The following is a 19,633-nucleotide window of genomic DNA, read 5'->3' as shown; positions in this document are numbered from 1 at the left end:
TGTACCCGCCAAACATATTCCACTATGTGCACCCGACACACATATTCCACTATGTGCACCCGCCACACATATTCCACTATGAACACCCGCCACACATATTCCACTATGTGCACTCGTCACACTTATTCCACTATGTACACCCCCAAAGATATTCCCACTATGTGCACCCCCAAAGATATTCCCACTATGTGCATACGCCAAAGATATTCCCACTATGTGCATACGCCACACATATTCCCACTATGTACCCGCCAAACATATTCCACTATGTGCATCCACCAAACATATTCCACTATGTACCCGCCACACATATTTCACCATGTGCATACGCCACACATATTCCACTATGTGCATACGCCAAACATATTCCCACTATGTACCCGCCACACATATTCCCACTATGTACCCGCCACACATATTCCTAATATGTACCCGCCACACATATTCCTACTATGTACCCGCCACACATATTCCCACTATGTACCCGCCACACATATTCCCACTATGTACCCGCCACACATATTGCCACTATGTACCCGCCACACATATTCCCACTATGTACCCGCCATACATATTCCACTATGTGCACCCGCCACACATATTCCACTATGTGCACCCGCCAAAGATATTCCCACTATGTGTATACGCCACACATATTCCACTATGTGCATACGCCAGACATATTCCAACTATGTACCCGCCACACATATTCCCACTATGTACCCGCCACACATATTCCCACTATGTACCCGCCACACATATGCCCACTATGTACCCGCCACACATATTCCTACTATGTACCCGCCACACATATTCCAACTAAGTACCCGCCACACATATTCCCACTATGTACCCGCCACACATATTGCCACTATGTACCCGCCACACATATTCCAACTATGTACCCGCCACACATATTCCCACTATGTACCCGCCACATATACTCCCAATATGAACCCGCCACATATATTCCCACTATGTACCCGCCACACATATTCCCACTTAGCAATAATTTGCGTGTCTGATAAATAACACGCAAGTCGGTAAGGGGAGGTTTACATAGATACATTGTCTCCCGTGTTTCAAAGTTTGTACATTGGCACTTTACTGTTGTATGATGTGTCCTGCCCGACATTCCGTCGGAAGGGACGACGCATCAGAATTATGTATAGCCATCTATGAAGTTTCTAAATCTTGAGTATAACCTGCATTCTAAAATGAATTCTTGCTTTAATATTAAACTGTTGTTGTTGTTATTTTAACACACTAAGTTTTGATGACCTTGACCATTGACTTTAATTGTGCTGAGGTCATAATAATTGTATTGCTTGTTTACAACATTTTTGGTCAAAGCAGATAAAAATGAATCGCAATCTTTTTAAACAGTCGTGATCATTTTTCTACCGGCGAATTAATTCTTGTAAATCCGAGGTAAACGCGCGAAGACTTCGAGTGTTATTCGTAATCCGGATGGTTCTGTACTAGGTTTGTTCTGAAAGATTTACATAGATCCGAGATTTACTCTGGGTTATGTTCATCGAATGCATTTAACCTTAAAAGCGCCACATTGCACGGGTAAATGGTATCATTTGCAGTACATCTAAATACAAGGCGGGCTGTCTTTTGATATGGAGCGGAAAGATTATAAGTATCTTCCATGGCCGAGAGTGTAAGATAGGTTCATTCCGACCCGAGCGTAGGGGTTTTGCGGAGACGAGGTTTACCGAGGGTCGGTATGAACCAATTCACACGAGGCAAGATAAGAATTTCTAGCATGGTTAAATCATTGGATCTACTTACCTGAGGTGGGAGAAAAACATTTTCTGCATTTGCGAAAAAAATCTGTATAGAGAATAAAGCAAAAACAGATGCCGGCCATTTCGAAAAAAGATGGTCTGAGAAAGGGAAGGTTACGACAGAGTTTAATGCACGGTAAAGAATAATTTTAGATTTAATTAATAACCAATAATATCAAAATAAACTCTTAATATGTACAAAGGGGGCTCGAGGATTTGACGTTATAGGGGGGCGTAACATAGTGGCGTAACCTTTTGACTTGTGCCCACCCCCCTCCAAACCGAAAATTATTTGGTTTAAAGTGATCCATGGAGTTTGACTTTCCCCAAAGAATTTTTTTATCAATTTCCAGTTCGAAATGGTACAATTTTGGAGTAATTTATTACTTTTTTCTACTATACTGATATTAAATATATATATTTTAGAAAGCACCCCCCCCCCCACACACACACACTTCCCTGAATCCGCTAGTTTTTACATGAGTGATTAATTCGTCTATGTGGAGAGAGTTCAACAAAGCCATACTTTCTGCAAAAACACGGATTTCCCTTGTGTTCCTTATTAAAAAATGTTCAATAAAAGTAGTGACAGAAGTAAAAGCTTAAAGTAATATTTAAACTTATTTGTTTGTTATAAGCGAGGCATTTCGGACATTATTGTTGCCATATTTAAGATATGATCCCACTGAAGCTGAAAATACGTTTTTACACCTTTCTAATTTGTATGTTACTTCAGCGTATTGGTATGTCCATTAGCATTTATACTTTTACCGTAATAAATAAAATCAGCATTAAGTAAACACAATGTAAGTGTTGACAAAATACGTACCCAGACTTTTAAGAACCTTGTCTGTAACAAACTTGGCATTAAGGTCATCAACCTTCCTAAAGTCCCTTGTCCTGTACAGCCGGAACTCGGTCTCGTATGTGCGCTCGACATATGATTTAGCAGGAGTCCTGTAAACAATGTCTTGTTTTTCATTACAAAGTAACATATGCATCAGCTGTACATGGCGCCGTGCTCCTTTCTAAAAGACTCGTCAATCACTGCATGGCGGGACAATTCGGTCAATCACTGAATGGCGGAACAATGCGGTCAATCACTGCATGGCGGGACAATGCGATGACGTTGACAATGAAATTGCGCCTTTGCATATGCAACAGTATGTGTGGCTATATGCGCATGCGCAGTTATATCAATTACTTAATCATGAAGAGTCGTCTTCAGCAATAAGGTACGATTCTTCACAAATAAGAAACTAAACATTTAAAAAAAAACAAGCGCCTCTTATTGGTTGAAAATGTATGGCATATTCTAATGCGAAGTAAAATGATGCAACTCTTAAAATTTAGTTTTCAAACAGAACTGTCTCAATTAAATGGATATGATCACAAACATAACGTAATTGGGAAGCTATACCGGTATAAGTTCAGTCTGTTTATAGGGTTCAAACTATTTTAGTAGTAAAATAAACGCAGGTTTATCGTGCAAACTGCTTACAAAGTATATTTAAATACCTGTTTTTCAGGCAAAAGGCTCTCTGACTCTATTGACGGTTATCATGCATTTTTAATCCAATAAAGCATACACACTACAGCAGTCGCACTGATGTATATTGTATGAAAACTGGAAACACAGAAATGAGACGAAACCAGGGTTTCCATTTGGGTCATGAAAAAGGTATCATGGCAAATTGAAGTTTTGGGTGACTTCAGGTAATAAAAGAAGCAAGTTTGACCTTTATTATGTTCGTACAAACACCAAACTGCAAGCCCAAAGTACACATCTGCATGTGCTTGTTACTTCACTATAATTTTATCATTGTAGGTTTTCATTTCACAACTGAAGCTAGGAGGCGAACACGCGTTTTTTTTTTTTTTTATTTTAACTACTCGCCCAAAATGCAACCCTAAATGAAACCTGTGACGCACGTTTGACTAGATATATATAATTGAACTACGTTTTTCATTGACAATTTCAAGGCGCTAAACCCCCCCCCCCCCCACACACACACACACAACACAACTCCAATACGTTTATTGACATCAATAATGAAAATAATGAAACTACTGAGACGAAGCCAGTAGCAATATTTTTTGAAGATAACCTTGCTAAATAGGCAGGTGTCACAATGCCTAACTTACACTTAACAAGAGACAGTCAACGTCGCAATTCTACAAATACATATTACATAAAGGATTATACTTTGATTCAAAGCTAGATCGTAATTAGTTTCACCGAGTTAGCTCCAAAAGTTATATTTCAAAAATGGCGTAACCCAAGAGTGAACTATTCACTTTCGGTGTTGACGAGGAGATACTGATTATTTGTTTATTTCAGTATAAGATCATACTATATTTCACTGAGTGAGACCCAAAGGGTAATTTATCACGAGTTACAAAGCCACGAGAGAAATATTTACTTTAGGGGTTCAGGAGGTGGAATATGTTGCGATCTTACACTAAAAAGAACATATTTGATATACCTAAAACGGATATTAAATGACACTTTATTGTTTATTTTCAGAAAAGCACGCGAAATTATATGCAAACGTAACGTAATTTCAGAAATGACGTTGTTGAATTTGTGTTCCAGCCCCGTGCGCGTTGACGTTTGAGTTGTGAGAACGGGTTAAAATTTCAAAACAGTGAAAAATATCAAAATGTTATTCCACTGTCTGAATCTGATAAATCTCAATAAACCGCCAAAAAGCATGTACTAAATTACTATCGTACAGTGCAACAAACATGTTTCCCCTTTTTGTTTTATGCTTAAGATTGGCATTAAAAGACATTTAATTGCATTGTATTAGAAAAACGAGCCAACTTGTAAACGCATGTAACGTCATTTCTATAATGACGTCGTTGATATTGTTTCCCAGTCATGTGCTCGTGTTAATGCTGAATTTCAAAAGTGAAAACATGCTTAAATTTCAAAACAGTGGAAAAGATCCAACTGATATTTTCATTGTTTGAATCGGTGAAATCTCATTTTATTTTACTGATAAATCTCTACAAAACACCGGAAAGCACATACATTCTATATATACTATTGTTATTAATAAATGTTGAGGTCACCACCTTCCTCTTGTTACCACAACTTTGAAAACACTTACGTGAATTCCAAGGGTCCAACTTCCAACGTGGGGTCATTGCAATCATCTATATCTATTTCATATGCAACGTTGAGTTCGAAAGCATGGTCACTCAGAAAATTCCGCTTACAAGAAACCAACAGGTAAACATGTTTCTGAAAAATAGATAAAACAAATGTCCGTCTGTCCATGGTGGAATTGGATACATACGAAAATACGACGACTTAAATATTCTTGATGTAAGTTGGACTATAAGTAATAGTTTTATATATAATTCCACATTCCTAAACATTCTACTAACACAGACAAGATTGAAGATAATAAATAGATATTTGTTTATTTCAGTGTAAGATCGTATTTTATTTCACTCGTGATCATAGAAAAACTACATTTTCACTCGTGGTTTCGTGTGTTGTTCTATGACACCCGTGAAATAAAATACGATCTTACACTGAAACAAACAAATTTTCTATTTCTCTTATGCTTATTTCCGGAGTTTTATTCGTTTTTTTATTTATTTCTTAATTACCCGCTTTTTTGAAAAGGATGGTATTTACGCCGCTACCGGTGGGGCGCCCCTCACGCAAAATTATAACTGTCAACTTTTCTATTTCCGGTTTGTTAAGAAATAGTTCTTTGCTATTCATTCTTATAGTTTATTATTCGCTCGTTTATAATGCAAAGCTTTTATGAACAGTAATCAATGAAGTTTTTTAAGTGCACATATGTTCAAAAAAATAACGAAAACACTTTTATTTTAAGTGGGGCATGAATACATAACCACATTACTACGCCGCTAATGCGGATACCCATTGGATTTTAAACATTCTTCTAAGTTTAAGACTGCATGTGTTTCATAGTAAATTAATATTCAGTCATCTTACTGTCAGAGACCAGTCTGTTTCGCTTAAAAACAGGTTTGGTTCCATGTAAAGAGTGAATGCCACGCTAGTTTGTTGACAAATTTTGAGGCGTGGGTGAGGTAAAAAATATCGATTATCTGTAAAGTGTTGTGTGAATTTTCCGAGAAGCTCATTGTACGTATTACAACGGCAAACAGTTCAAAATACATTTGAACGATGATATGAAAATTTAAATTTATAAAACATTTCTTTAAATTTAAAAAAATGCCAACATTTACTGGTTCAAAGTGAAGTGTTCTGTTTTGATCAAGGCAAGTAACTACAAAGGAATTTAAAAGTAGTTCTGAAAGTTGATATTTTCACTCCTTATTTGCAGTGAAAATATCAAATTGATATTATTGTAATGTTATAAGCTTTTTACTAAGTGTACAATTATGTAAAAGCACCGAAGTGCTTTTTTATGAAACGCAGAAAGAAAAACAATATTGTTTATTGTTTCTGATTTTTTAAAACTAGTATATAAACAAGTTGTTTGAAGAACTGTAAATGTATGTTTTGACTTAACTGAAATATTGTGTTTGTGTTTTGACGTTTGATACTAAACATCATGGCGGACAGTGATCCAACATGTGAGTTGAAACACCTTTTAGTTAAAACAGGCGAACGACTATCTGCGGTATTATTGTTTTGAAGAAATTTGGAATGCAGAAGTTTGATTATGTTGTTGAAGCTGTATACAAAACCAAAACCGCCGAAACCCTACAAACTCAAACTGAACCTAGTTTGGTATCGACAAAAACGCTCTTAGGTTATGGTTATGTTTTTACGTTCAAAACTGAAGTATTAAAGCTGTGTTGTGACTTTTATCACTTACGTTTTGTGATTTAGTTTCGACTTTTATAACTAAAGTTATGTAGTTATGTTTTGGTTTTATAGCGGAAATCTTATGGTTATGTGTTGACTTTTATAGCGGAAATCTTATGATTATGTGTTGACTGTTATAGCGGTTATTTTATGGTTCTGTGTTGACTTTTATAACGGAAATCTTTTGGTTATGTGTTGACTTTTATAGCGGTAATCTTTTGGTTATGTGTTGACTTTTATAGCGGTAATCTTTTGGTTATGTGTTGACTTTTATAGGGGAAATCTTATGGTTATGTGTTGACGTTTTTAATGGAAATCTTATGGTTATGTGTTGACGTTTTTAATGGAAATCTTATGGTTATGTGTTGACGTTTTTAATGGAAATCTTATGGTTATGTGTTGACGTTTTTAATGGAAATCTTATGGTTATGTGTTGACTTTTATACGGGAAATCTTATGGTTATGTGTTGACGTTTTTAATGGAAATCTTATGGTAATATGTTATTACGTAAGTATTGAATTTATGTTTTTACTTGAACAATTTATGTTTTGTGGTTATGTTTTGACTATTAAAAAGGAAATATTACGGTAATGTGTTGACCGGACGTAGATTTTCTCTACCGTCTTCTTGTTGGATATTATATTTACTAATATTATTTAAAAATCATTCTTGTACAAATCATTTAGACTTTGTGTGTGGGTGTGAATTTGGATGTGGATGTGGGTGGACGGGACTATACATTGATTAACACTCACAGTAGTTGACTATACATTGATTTACACCCACAGTAGTTGACTATACATTGATATACACCCACAGTAGTTGACTATACATTGATATACACCCACAGTAGTTGACTATACATTGATATACACCCACAGTAGTTGACTATACATTGATATACACCCACAGTAGTTGGCTATACATTGATGTACACCCACAGTAGTTGACTATACATTGATGTACACCCACAGTAGTTGACTATACATTGATATACACCCACAGTAGTTGGCTATACATTGATTTACACCCACAGTAGTTGACTATACATTGATTTATACCCACAGTAGTTGACTATACATTGATATACACCCACAGTAGTTGGCTATACATTGATGTACACCCACAGTAGTTGACTATACATTGATTTACACCCACAGTAGTTGACTATACATTGATATACAGCCACAGTAGTTGACTATACATTGATATACACCCACAGTAGTTGACTATACATTGATTTACACCCACAGTAGTTGACTATACATTGATTTACACCCACAGTAGTTGACTATACATTGATTTACACCCACAGTAGTTGACTATACATTGATTTACACCCACAGTAGTTGACTATACATTGATATACACCCACAGTAGTTGACTATACATTGATTTACACCCACAGTAGTTGGCTATACATTGATATACACCCACAGTAGTTGGCTATACATTGATTTACACCCACAGTAGTTGACTATACATTGATTTACACCCACAGTAGTTGACTATACATTGATTTACACCCACAGTAGTTGACTATACATTGATTTACACCCACAGTAGTTGACTATACATTGATTTACACCCACAGTAGTTGACTATACATTGATTTACACCCACAGTAGTTGACTATACATTGATATACACCCACAGTAGTTGACTATACATTGATATACACCCACAGTAGTTGGCTATACATTGATTTATACCCACAGTAGTTGACTATACATTGATATACACCCACAGTAGTTGACTATACATTGATTTACACCCACAGTAGTTGACAGTAGTTGACTATACATTGATATACACCCACAGTAGTTGACTATACATTGATTTACACCCACAGTAGTTGACTATACATTGATTTACACCCACAGTAGTTGACAGTAGTTGACTATACATTGATATACACCCACAGTAGTTGACTATACATTGATATACACCCACAGTAGTTGACTATACATTGATATACACCCACAGTAGTTGACTATACATTGATATACACCCACAGTAGTTGGCTATACATTGATATACACCCACAGTAGTTGGCTATACATTGATATACACCCACAGTAGTTGACTCTACATTGATATACACCCACAGTAGTTGACTATACATTGATATACACCCACAGTAGTTGGCTATACATTGATATACACCCACAGTAGTTGACTATACATTGATATACACCCACAGTAGTTGACTATACATTGATATACACCCACAGTAGTTGACTATACATTGATATACACCCACAGTAGTTGACTCTACATTGATATACACCCACAGTAGTTGGCTATACATTGATATACACCCACAGTAGTTGACTATACATTGATGTACACCCACAGTAGTTGACTATACATTGATTTACACCCACAGTAGTTGACTATACATTGATTTACACCCACAGTAGTTGACTATACATTGATATACACCCACAGTAGTTGACTCTACATTGATATACACCCACAGTAGTTGACTATACATTGATATACACCCACAGTAGTTGACTATACATTGATATACACCCACAGTAGTTGACTATACATTGATATACACCCACAGTAGTTGACTCTACATTGATATACACCCACAGTAGTTGACTATACATTGATATACACCCACAGTAGTTGACTCTACATTGATATACACCCACAGTAGTTGACTCTACATTGATTTACACCCACAGTAGTTGGCTATACATTGATATACACCCACAGTAGTTGGCTATACATTGATATACACCCACAGTAGTTGGCTATACATTGATATACACCCACAGTAGTTGACTATACATTGATTTACACCCACAGTAGTTGACTATACATTGATTTACACCCACAGTAGTTGACAGTAGTTGACTATACATTGATATACACCCACAGTAGTTGACTATACATTGATATACACCCACAGTAGTTGACTATACATTGATATACACCCACAGTAGTTGACTATACATTGATATACACCCACAGTAGTTGGCTATACATTGATATACACCCACAGTAGTTGGCTATACATTGATATACACCCACAGTAGTTGACTCTACATTGATATACACCCACAGTAGTTGACTATACATTGATATACACCCACAGTAGTTGGCTATACATTGATATACACCCACAGTAGTTGACTATACATTGATATACACCCACAGTAGTTGACTATACATTGATATACACCCACAGTAGTTGACTATACATTGATATACACCCACAGTAGTTGACTCTACATTGATATACACCCACAGTAGTTGGCTATACATTGATATACACCCACAGTAGTTGACTATACATTGATGTACACCCACAGTAGTTGACTATACATTGATTTACACCCACAGTAGTTGACTATACATTGATTTACACCCACAGTAGTTGACTATACATTGATATACACCCACAGTAGTTGACTCTACATTGATATACACCCACAGTAGTTGACTATACATTGATATACACCCACAGTAGTTGACTATACATTGATATACACCCACAGTAGTTGACTATACATTGATATACACCCACAGTAGTTGACTCTACATTGATATACACCCACAGTAGTTGACTATACATTGATATACACCCACAGTAGTTGACTCTACATTGATATACACCCACAGTAGTTGACTCTACATTGATTTACACCCACAGTAGTTGACTATACATTGATTTACACCCACAGTAGTTGACTATACATTGATTTACACCCACAGTAGTTGACTATACATTGATTTACACCCACAGTAGTTGACTATACATTGATTTACACCCACAGTAGTTGACTATACATTGATTTACACCCACAGTAGTTGACTATACATTGATTTACACCCACAGTAGTTGACTATACATTGATATACACCCACAGTAGTTGACTATACATTGATATACACCCACAGTAGTTGGCTATACATTGATTTATACCCACAGTAGTTGACTATACATTGATATACACCCACAGTAGTTGACTATACATTGATTTACACCCACAGTAGTTGACAGTAGTTGACTATACATTGATATACACCCACAGTAGTTGACTATACATTGATTTACACCCACAGTAGTTGACTATACATTGATTTACACCCACAGTAGTTGACAGTAGTTGACTATACATTGATATACACCCACAGTAGTTGACTATACATTGATATACACCCACAGTAGTTGACTATACATTGATATACACCCACAGTAGTTGACTATACATTGATATACACCCACAGTAGTTGGCTATACATTGATATACACCCACAGTAGTTGGCTATACATTGATATACACCCACAGTAGTTGACTCTACATTGATATACACCCACAGTAGTTGACTATACATTGATATACACCCACAGTAGTTGGCTATACATTGATATACACCCACAGTAGTTGACTATACATTGATATACACCCACAGTAGTTGACTATACATTGATATACACCCACAGTAGTTGACTATACATTGATATACACCCACAGTAGTTGACTCTACATTGATATACACCCACAGTAGTTGGCTATACATTGATATACACCCACAGTAGTTGACTATACATTGATGTACACCCACAGTAGTTGACTATACATTGATTTACACCCACAGTAGTTGACTATACATTGATTTATACCCACAGTAGTTGACTATACATTGATATACACCCACAGTAGTTGACTATACATTGATTTACACCCACAGTAGTTGACTATACATTGATATACACCCACAGTAGTTGACTATACATTGATATACACCCACAGTAGTTGACTATACATTGATATACACCCACAGTAGTTGACTATACATTGATATACACCCACAGTAGTTGACTATACATTGATTTACACCCACAGTAGTTGACTATACATTGATATACACCCACAGTAGTTGACTATACATTGATATACACCCACAGTAGTTGACTATACATTGATATACACCCACAGTAGTTGACTATACATTGATATACACCCACAGTAGTTGACTATACATTGATATACACCCACAGTAGTTGACTATACATTGATTTACACCCACAGTAGTTGACTATACATTGATTTACACCCACAGTAGTTGACTATACATTGATTTACACCCACAGTAGTTGACTATACATTGATATACACCCACAGTAGTTGACTATACATTGATATACACCCACAGTAGTTGGCTATACATTGATTTACACCCACAGTAGTTGACTATACATTGATTTATACCCACAGTAGTTGACTATACATTGATTTACACCCACAGTAGTTGACTATACATTGATTTATACCCACAGTAGTTGACTATACATTGATTTACACCCACAGTAGTTGACTATACATTGATTTACACCCACAGTAGTTGACTATACATTGATATACACCCACAGTAGTTGACTATACATTGATATACACCCACAGTAGTTGACTATACATTGATTTACACCCACAGTAGTTGACTATACATTGATATACACCCACAGTAGTTGACTATACATTGATATACACCCACAGTAGTTGGCTATACATTGATTTACACCCACAGTAGTTGACTATACATTGATATACACCCACAGTAGTTGACTATACATTGATATACACCCACAGTAGTTGGCTATACATTGATATACACCCACAGTAGTTGGCTATACATTGATATACACCCACAGTAGTTGACTATACATTGATTTACACCCACAGTAGTTGACTATACATTGATATACACCCACAGTAGTTGGCTATACATTGATATACACCCACAGTAGTTGACTCTACATTGATATACACCCACAGTAGTTGACTATACATTGATATACACCCACAGTAGTTGGCTATACATTGATATACACCCACAGTAGTTGACTATACATTGATATACACCCACAGTAGTTGACTATACATTGATTTACACCCACAGTAGTTGACTATACATTGATATACACCCACAGTAGTTGGCTATACATTGATATACACCCACAGTAGTTGACTCTACATTGATATACACCCACAGTAGTTGACTATACATTGATTTACACCCACAGTAGTTGACTATACATTGATTTATACCCACAGTAGTTGACTATACATTGATTTATACCCACAGTAGTTAACTATACATTGATTTACACTCAGAGTAACTGACATACATTTCACATCCGTTTTAATTATAAGCATGCACTGTAACGCCGCATAGCAGCATCGTCGTATAAACGTGATTTTTCTGTTGATACGGTGATTTTCAACGTATAAATAGGGCGAACACGTTTATGCGGCAACGCTAAACGCATAAAGCAGAAATTGCTTATATGGCGCGCAACTGTCCCTTTTGCCACATAAAGAGGATTAACTTAACCATATACTATTAAGCTAAAAATAGAGTTCTAATATTTAAACATTAAAACGATGATGATGATGATGATGATGATGATGATGATGATGATGATGATGATGGGGATGGGGATGGGGATGATGATGGGGATGATGATGGTTGTGGGGATGATGATGGTGGTGGTGGTTGTGATTGTGGTCATGATGATGATAGTAGTTGTGATGATGTTCTTGATTATGATGGTGATGAATAAGATTAGGGCGTAGCATATTACTGTCATTTTGAAAAGTGGGCAGGCAAATTGGTCAAATTTAAGGTAATATTTTATAAGTTGAGCCAAAATTGAAAGTTGAAAATTCGCAGCGAATCTATGGAATAAAATGCGTTTCTTGCCCTTTCAGGGTGAGGAATCACGTGACTTCAACGGGGTTCTCACATGTGTCACCACGGTTCAAATCCGATGTAAACAAGCAATGAAGTGACAGTTATTTCTAAATAACCTTTTTGAGAGAAAAGATGGGAAAATATTTCTTAGCATAAAAGACTATACTATTTTCTGCTTCTACAAGTGTGAAATATTTTTTATTTACTTGTATTTTAACGATGGAATCCTTGGGCAAAATTTCGAATGGACAGGATTTTGTAGAACGATGCAACGCTGTGTGCGCCGTGAGTCTTTGTTTTGTATACATTTCTTAGTAATTAGTATTATTTAAGAACTCAAACATATGTTAAAATGTTGATTTTACTCATTTTATTCATTAAACGAATTGCTTGTAAAATTTATTTTAGTTCTTTTATGAATATCGATATTTCAAGAGAGGATGTTGTTAACGTGAATTTTATATTTGCTGTTGTTGACGTGAATTCTTCTCATAACATGTTTTATTGATTTAATTAGTAGTTTAAAATACTCTCTCAACTTTGACGATAATGCATTCAACACTTAACTTTTATTCCAAATAATATTTCTTTTATGAAATGAATATATATATCCATCCATTTGTTCGATTTAAAATGTTAAATTTATATTCTAGGTTGGCCGTCATGGTGATTTGTCCAAATTATCCATTGTCCTTCTGTAAGAGACGGAGTCAACACTTATAATATGTTTCACCAAATGTTGACAAAAGATGGATAAATTTAATTGATGCTGTGATGAGTACATTCAAATGGAAAACAAGATATACTCCAGCCAATCCCGTTCCATGTACATCCCCTGGTAAAAGAAAGTCAACAGCGAAGAAATGATTGAACAACGTTTTAATGTACAATAAATAATCATACTATTGAATAAAAGAAATAGTGATTACATGTTTTGCTGGTTGGATCCATTGTTTTTGTATAAGACGTCGTTATAAACTACTTATTTCTTTTTTCATGATATAAGAAAAACCCTTTGAGTGAAAAGATTTAAAACGTCGCACTCATAATGTAAAAAATTCAACACTTTTAAGTTATGTATGTAATGTATGCAATAACAATTTTTTTTAACATATGTTTACGTATTACATAAGTAAAGTTTAACTTTGTTTTAGAAAACTTGATTGTTTTACTTGGAATCTGATGTTCTGATGGTTAGTATTGATTTGCATTTGTAGTCTTTTGTGTTTGTCTTGGGTTAGCAATGGATTGGAATGATCATTATTACATTCAGCTGCATTTATTTAGTTTTGTCATGTATTTTCACGACATCAACAGATTTTGTATTTAAAACGAGAATGGCAGTTCCGTGATATTCTTTTAGCCTCTTTCCATATACTAATATATGTGGGTTTGGTTACAGATGATAACATACATGGATAACTGAAGTCACCATGGGAGTACGAGAGAGTAGGAGTGTTTGATTCCATAAGTTCCATGTCAATGTTTTGTTTTATGATGTACTGTGTTGTTGCTGTTGTTGTAATCGCTTGTATTATATTTGTGTTTTATATGCTTGAGCCATTTAATTTAAACTGCCACTGCACATGATTAAATCATATAAGATATTAGACTGTTTACGATGTTAACTTATAAACATGTTATTATTCATTGTCTTATGATTGTTTATATTTATATTTTCAGGACGCTCCGATATTATATCTACATTCAATAATGTTGACTATAGAGATATTGATGAACACTGTGTTTGTTGTTTGAACTATCAAACTACGTATGGTAACCTGGACATATATACCCACCTTCGCTTAGGAATTGCAAATGTATTCTCATCTTCAAACCTGGAATGACCTAGAAAGCAACAATGGTCTCATTGATCTCAATGATCGCACAGTTTCCCTGCTAAAAACATCACGCGATAGCCCACGTAGGAATAACAAACGCACGCATGACAGGCACGTACTAAAGTGCTGACGAGTTACCTGACGATATAGAAATAGAAGAGAGTTGCTGACCATATAGACAATGAAGGAAAAAGAGTTTTGAAATTAAAGATTTTATGCTAACTTTATTTTTATATATATATATATATATATATATATATATATATATATATATAACATTTATTTATTTATTTATTTACACTTCTTATAGTGTACGTATAGACGGATGTTTGTGCATTTATTTTTGAAAATGGAATTTTATTGAAATGAACCGAATTCTATTTTTGCTGGTTTGGTGTAAATATGAGAAAATATCGAGGATTTAATAACTTTTTTAGGTGTTTCATCTACAATTGATTGAAATCGATTATTTAAATTTTAATCATTTTAATTAAGAAACTTTTTCTCTTTAATCTGTTGTATTTTCGAATTTGTTTTGTGAATAACAAGGCAAACATATGCAAACTCTTTCTAATGAGTAAAGTTTGATTATATATATATATATATACTCATATGGAACACCATATGATGGAGTTCTGCTTGGATTGGTTACATTCTCCATCCTTGTTTCCTTCTTACACAGCGACATTAATTTTATTGTCATTAAAATATTAATTTTTCATTTACCATCATGCTTCAATAAACCTGGGGCAGCCCATGTGGTTGTTTTACACGGGGACCCTTAGATTCACTGTGCAACATATCAGCACCTTATTAATACACACATGATCGTGAATCATAATGGTGAAAACCCGTATAAAACCCTTTCCATGCAGCGCTATCAGCGCTTTGATTCATCAATGCAAATGGTATTACATAAAAAGATAATAGCCATGCCTTCTACAAAAATTGATTACCTAGTTTGATTCTTCAATGTACACGTAACCATAAAGTTTTTCTATTGGATGCCGAAGATAATAAATGTTTGATTTCTTGACATAACTTCTATATTCAAACTCCGACAGTATGTATAGACAATATTTACTATGCGTTGTAGATTAAGGAGATTTACTGACACTAGTTTGGTAATATCCGCAAACGACGGATCACCTCCCTTGACTGACCTAACCATACTATTGAATGTCGACAAGGACTCGGTCGATGAGAGCCAAATACAACCACGTGAACAGGACCCCGCCCAGCCAAATACAACCACGCGGACAGGACCCCGCCCAGCCAAATACAACCACGCTGACAGGACCCCTCCCAGCCTAATACAACCACGTAGACAGGACCCCTCCCAGCCTAATACAACCACGCGGACAGGACCCCTCCCAGCCTAATACAACCACGTAGACAGGACCCCTCCCAGCCTAATACAACCACGTAGACAGGACCCCTCCCAGCCTAATACAACCACGTAGACAGGACCCCTCCCAGTCTAATTCAACCACGCGGACAGGACCCCGCCCAGCCAAATACAACCACGCGGACAGGACCCCGCCCAGCCAAATACAACCACGTGAACAGGACCCCGCCCAGCCAAATACAACCACGCGGACAGGACCCCGCCCAGCCAAATACAACCACGCGGACAGGACCCCTCCCAGCCTAATACAACCACGTAGACAGGACCCCTCCCAGCCTAATACAACCACGCGGACAGGACCCCTCCCAGCCAAATACAACCACGCGGACAGGACCCCTCCCAGCCTAATTGAACGCAGAACGTGTAATGGCTCTAATTTAATTCCTTGTACTCTAATCACATATTTCAGACCGGTGTGCGAGTTCATTAACGATTATTAAAAAGTCTCAGAAATGTTCCAGTATATCCCAGTTTGCATGAGAGTCTCATAAGCGAGACACTTTTCTGGTCCAAGAAGAAAACGTAGGCATTGCTTCCACAGTGAGTTGGTGGTTAAACGAGTTGGTTTTGCAACTAAACTCTTTCAGGAAAGCTGTTGAGCTAATGGAATTTTTTCAATGTTCTTAAATGTGTGTATTGTTTTGGAAGAAAGAAGAGGCTTTTCAAACAATTTACATAAACACGGTATTAATGATATCGCTTTCAATTGTTCGGAATCATATTTTCTTTACCAATAAAAATGAAAAAAACAACCTAACTAGGGTTTCTTGTATGATTTGTCCCCCCTTTACGTGCTCGTTGAGGATATTGTTAATCCCCAGCTATTTCTGTGTTCTCGTTTTGGTAGCTACTTGGAATACAATCCTCGTAGGTACAAGATAATTAACGTTTTCGCAAGATGAAAACTCGTTCAAATCGCATATTATTGACTTGTCTTTTTGCAATGTCTTATTGGATAGAGCAGGGCTTTTTTACCCCAAGACCTATCAACTCCTTTTCAACACGAAGTATTTTCAACCCTTAGACTTATCAATATTGGATATACTGAACAAATTAGTACACTACACACATATCTGAAAGTTAAGCCGAAAACCGTTGACCACTTCATTGTCATTGTATGATTTGTCAAATTATATTTCCTTGCATTTTTCCGGTGGTTTTCCGTCACGCTTTAGAAGTAACTTCCAAAATTATTTATAATCCATTTCGGATGGTTTCGGATAAATAAATGCCTTTATAATAAATAGATATCGATGTAATAATACCAGCCTTTGTGGCATTTAGTCCGTGAATTAATAAACAATTTTTCCATTAGATCATGTCATGATATTACATTTAAAAAAAATAATCTAAAACCGAGCACCGGTGCTATTTCAGTAAATAATTTATTTTTTAAACAACACTGTCACAAAAAGTAGTTGGATATTGGCTAGTTTAATACCACTACCATGGCTGTATGTTATATCGCCATGGGTTTAATGGACATAAAAAGTTTAAACTATCTTTTCATAGAAAATAATGAATGTTTTGATATTTCTCAAATAACTCTTTTTTAACGTTGACTGGCACATCTACACATATTGGTGCATAATGATTATACTCCACTGTAGGTCATAACATGATAGCAAAAGTAAATAATGTTGGCATGAAACTCCGAACACATGACTTCAATGACAATCTGCACCTCTTTTTAAGTTACTACATGTTGAATAATGTGGTTTGATGGAAACGAGCTTGTAAAACACTATATTTAATGAAAAAGATATTGTTCACCAAGAAGTAATCTAATCTTCGAAGGCATTGCCTAGGCCAAGAGTAAAACGCAAACTTAGTTTAAATAGTAAAGCAGCAACAACAGCCAAACGTTGTCATTGATTTAAATAGAAGATTATTATTATTATTATTATTATTATTATTATTATTATTATTATTATTATTATTATACTTACTGAGGCGGTGCCAACATATGAACCGCAGTCATGAGCCATATCAGCCGTACTACCCTCCAAAAAGTTTGAAAACGTAATAGAGTGTGTCCTAGTGGCGGCATCCCTACTCAAACTGGGACTGCTATTGGGGCAGGAGGTGGTCGAATCTGCGAGGACTACAACCTTGTCTTGGTTCGTTCGAAGATTGTCGTAGTCAGCCATCTTGCACTCATATCTGAACAAAAAGGTTGGTAATAGCAAAGCAACATGTTGACATGACATGTTTACCTTTTTAGTGTGAAAAACGCACTTGCCCGGCTTGGTGACCACCAACCAAACTCACAAACACCCAGGCCGGGCTGTAGAAGCTTGATCGGACTTGGTGAGAAGCAAATGAGTTAACCACTTCGCTAACCGGACAATCAATTTTTTACAATCAGTATATAGTTGCTTATTCTAAAACTTTTTTCAATTTTAAATACACAAATTATCTAGAAGAAATGAAGGACAAATAAATTTAAAATCAATACACAATCATACAAAAAGGGTATACAGTCAAGTAAATAGAACATCGAGCAAAACATAGGGAATATCACTCAAGTAAAGAGATAACAAAGACTTAAATATCGGCAGCAATAAAAACATGGTTTTGGAGGTTAATACACAGAATGTTCAAAGAGCCAAGTTCTAAATTTCAATAGTATTAAAGTATAACAATGGATCTCCCACAAGCTTAATCCTTCCACACAGGCTTGTGTGTGTGTTTTGAGGGCTAGGCAAACTTGCCCTACAAAGGTTTAATCCTTCCACACAGGCTTGTGTGTGTGTTTTGAGGGCTAGGCAAACTTGCCCTACAAAGGCTTAATCCTCCCACACAGGCTTGTGTGTGTGTTTTGAGGGCTAGGCAAACTTGCCCTACAAAGGCTTAATCCTCCCACACAGGCTTGTGTGTTTTGAGGGCTAGGCAAACTTGCCCTACAAAGGTTTAATCCTCCCACACAGGCTTGTGTGTGTGTTTTGAGGGCTAGGCAAACTTGCCCTACAAAGGCTTAATCCTCCCACACAGGCTTGTGTGTGTGTTTTGAGGGCTAGGCAAACTTGCCCTACAAAGGCTTAATCC

At 36.1% G+C, this 19,633-nt stretch overlaps 1 protein-coding gene across 1 annotated transcript in view; it reads right to left on the bottom strand.

Annotated features, from left to right (window-relative positions):
• Nucleotides 1-19,633, bottom strand: part of LOC128206614 (uncharacterized) — a 56,681-nt gene that overhangs the window by 30,729 nt on the left and 6,319 nt on the right. The window contains exons 6-8 of the mRNA XM_052909196.1: nt 18,535-18,748; nt 4,913-5,046; nt 2,626-2,753 (exon numbers count right to left, since the gene is read on the bottom strand). Coding sequence (XP_052765156.1) covers nt 2,626-2,753; nt 4,913-5,046; nt 18,535-18,748 — 476 coding nt within the window. The remainder of the gene's footprint in view (nt 1-2,625; nt 2,754-4,912; nt 5,047-18,534; nt 18,749-19,633) is intronic.

Source organism: Mya arenaria, chromosome 10, assembly GCF_026914265.1.
Source record: "Mya arenaria isolate MELC-2E11 chromosome 10, ASM2691426v1".
In the NCBI taxonomy this organism is placed as follows: domain Eukaryota; kingdom Metazoa; phylum Mollusca; class Bivalvia; order Myida; family Myidae; genus Mya; species Mya arenaria.
The sequence above is the reverse complement of the archived record's forward strand: the minus strand, read 5'-3'. Positions and strand labels throughout refer to the sequence as shown.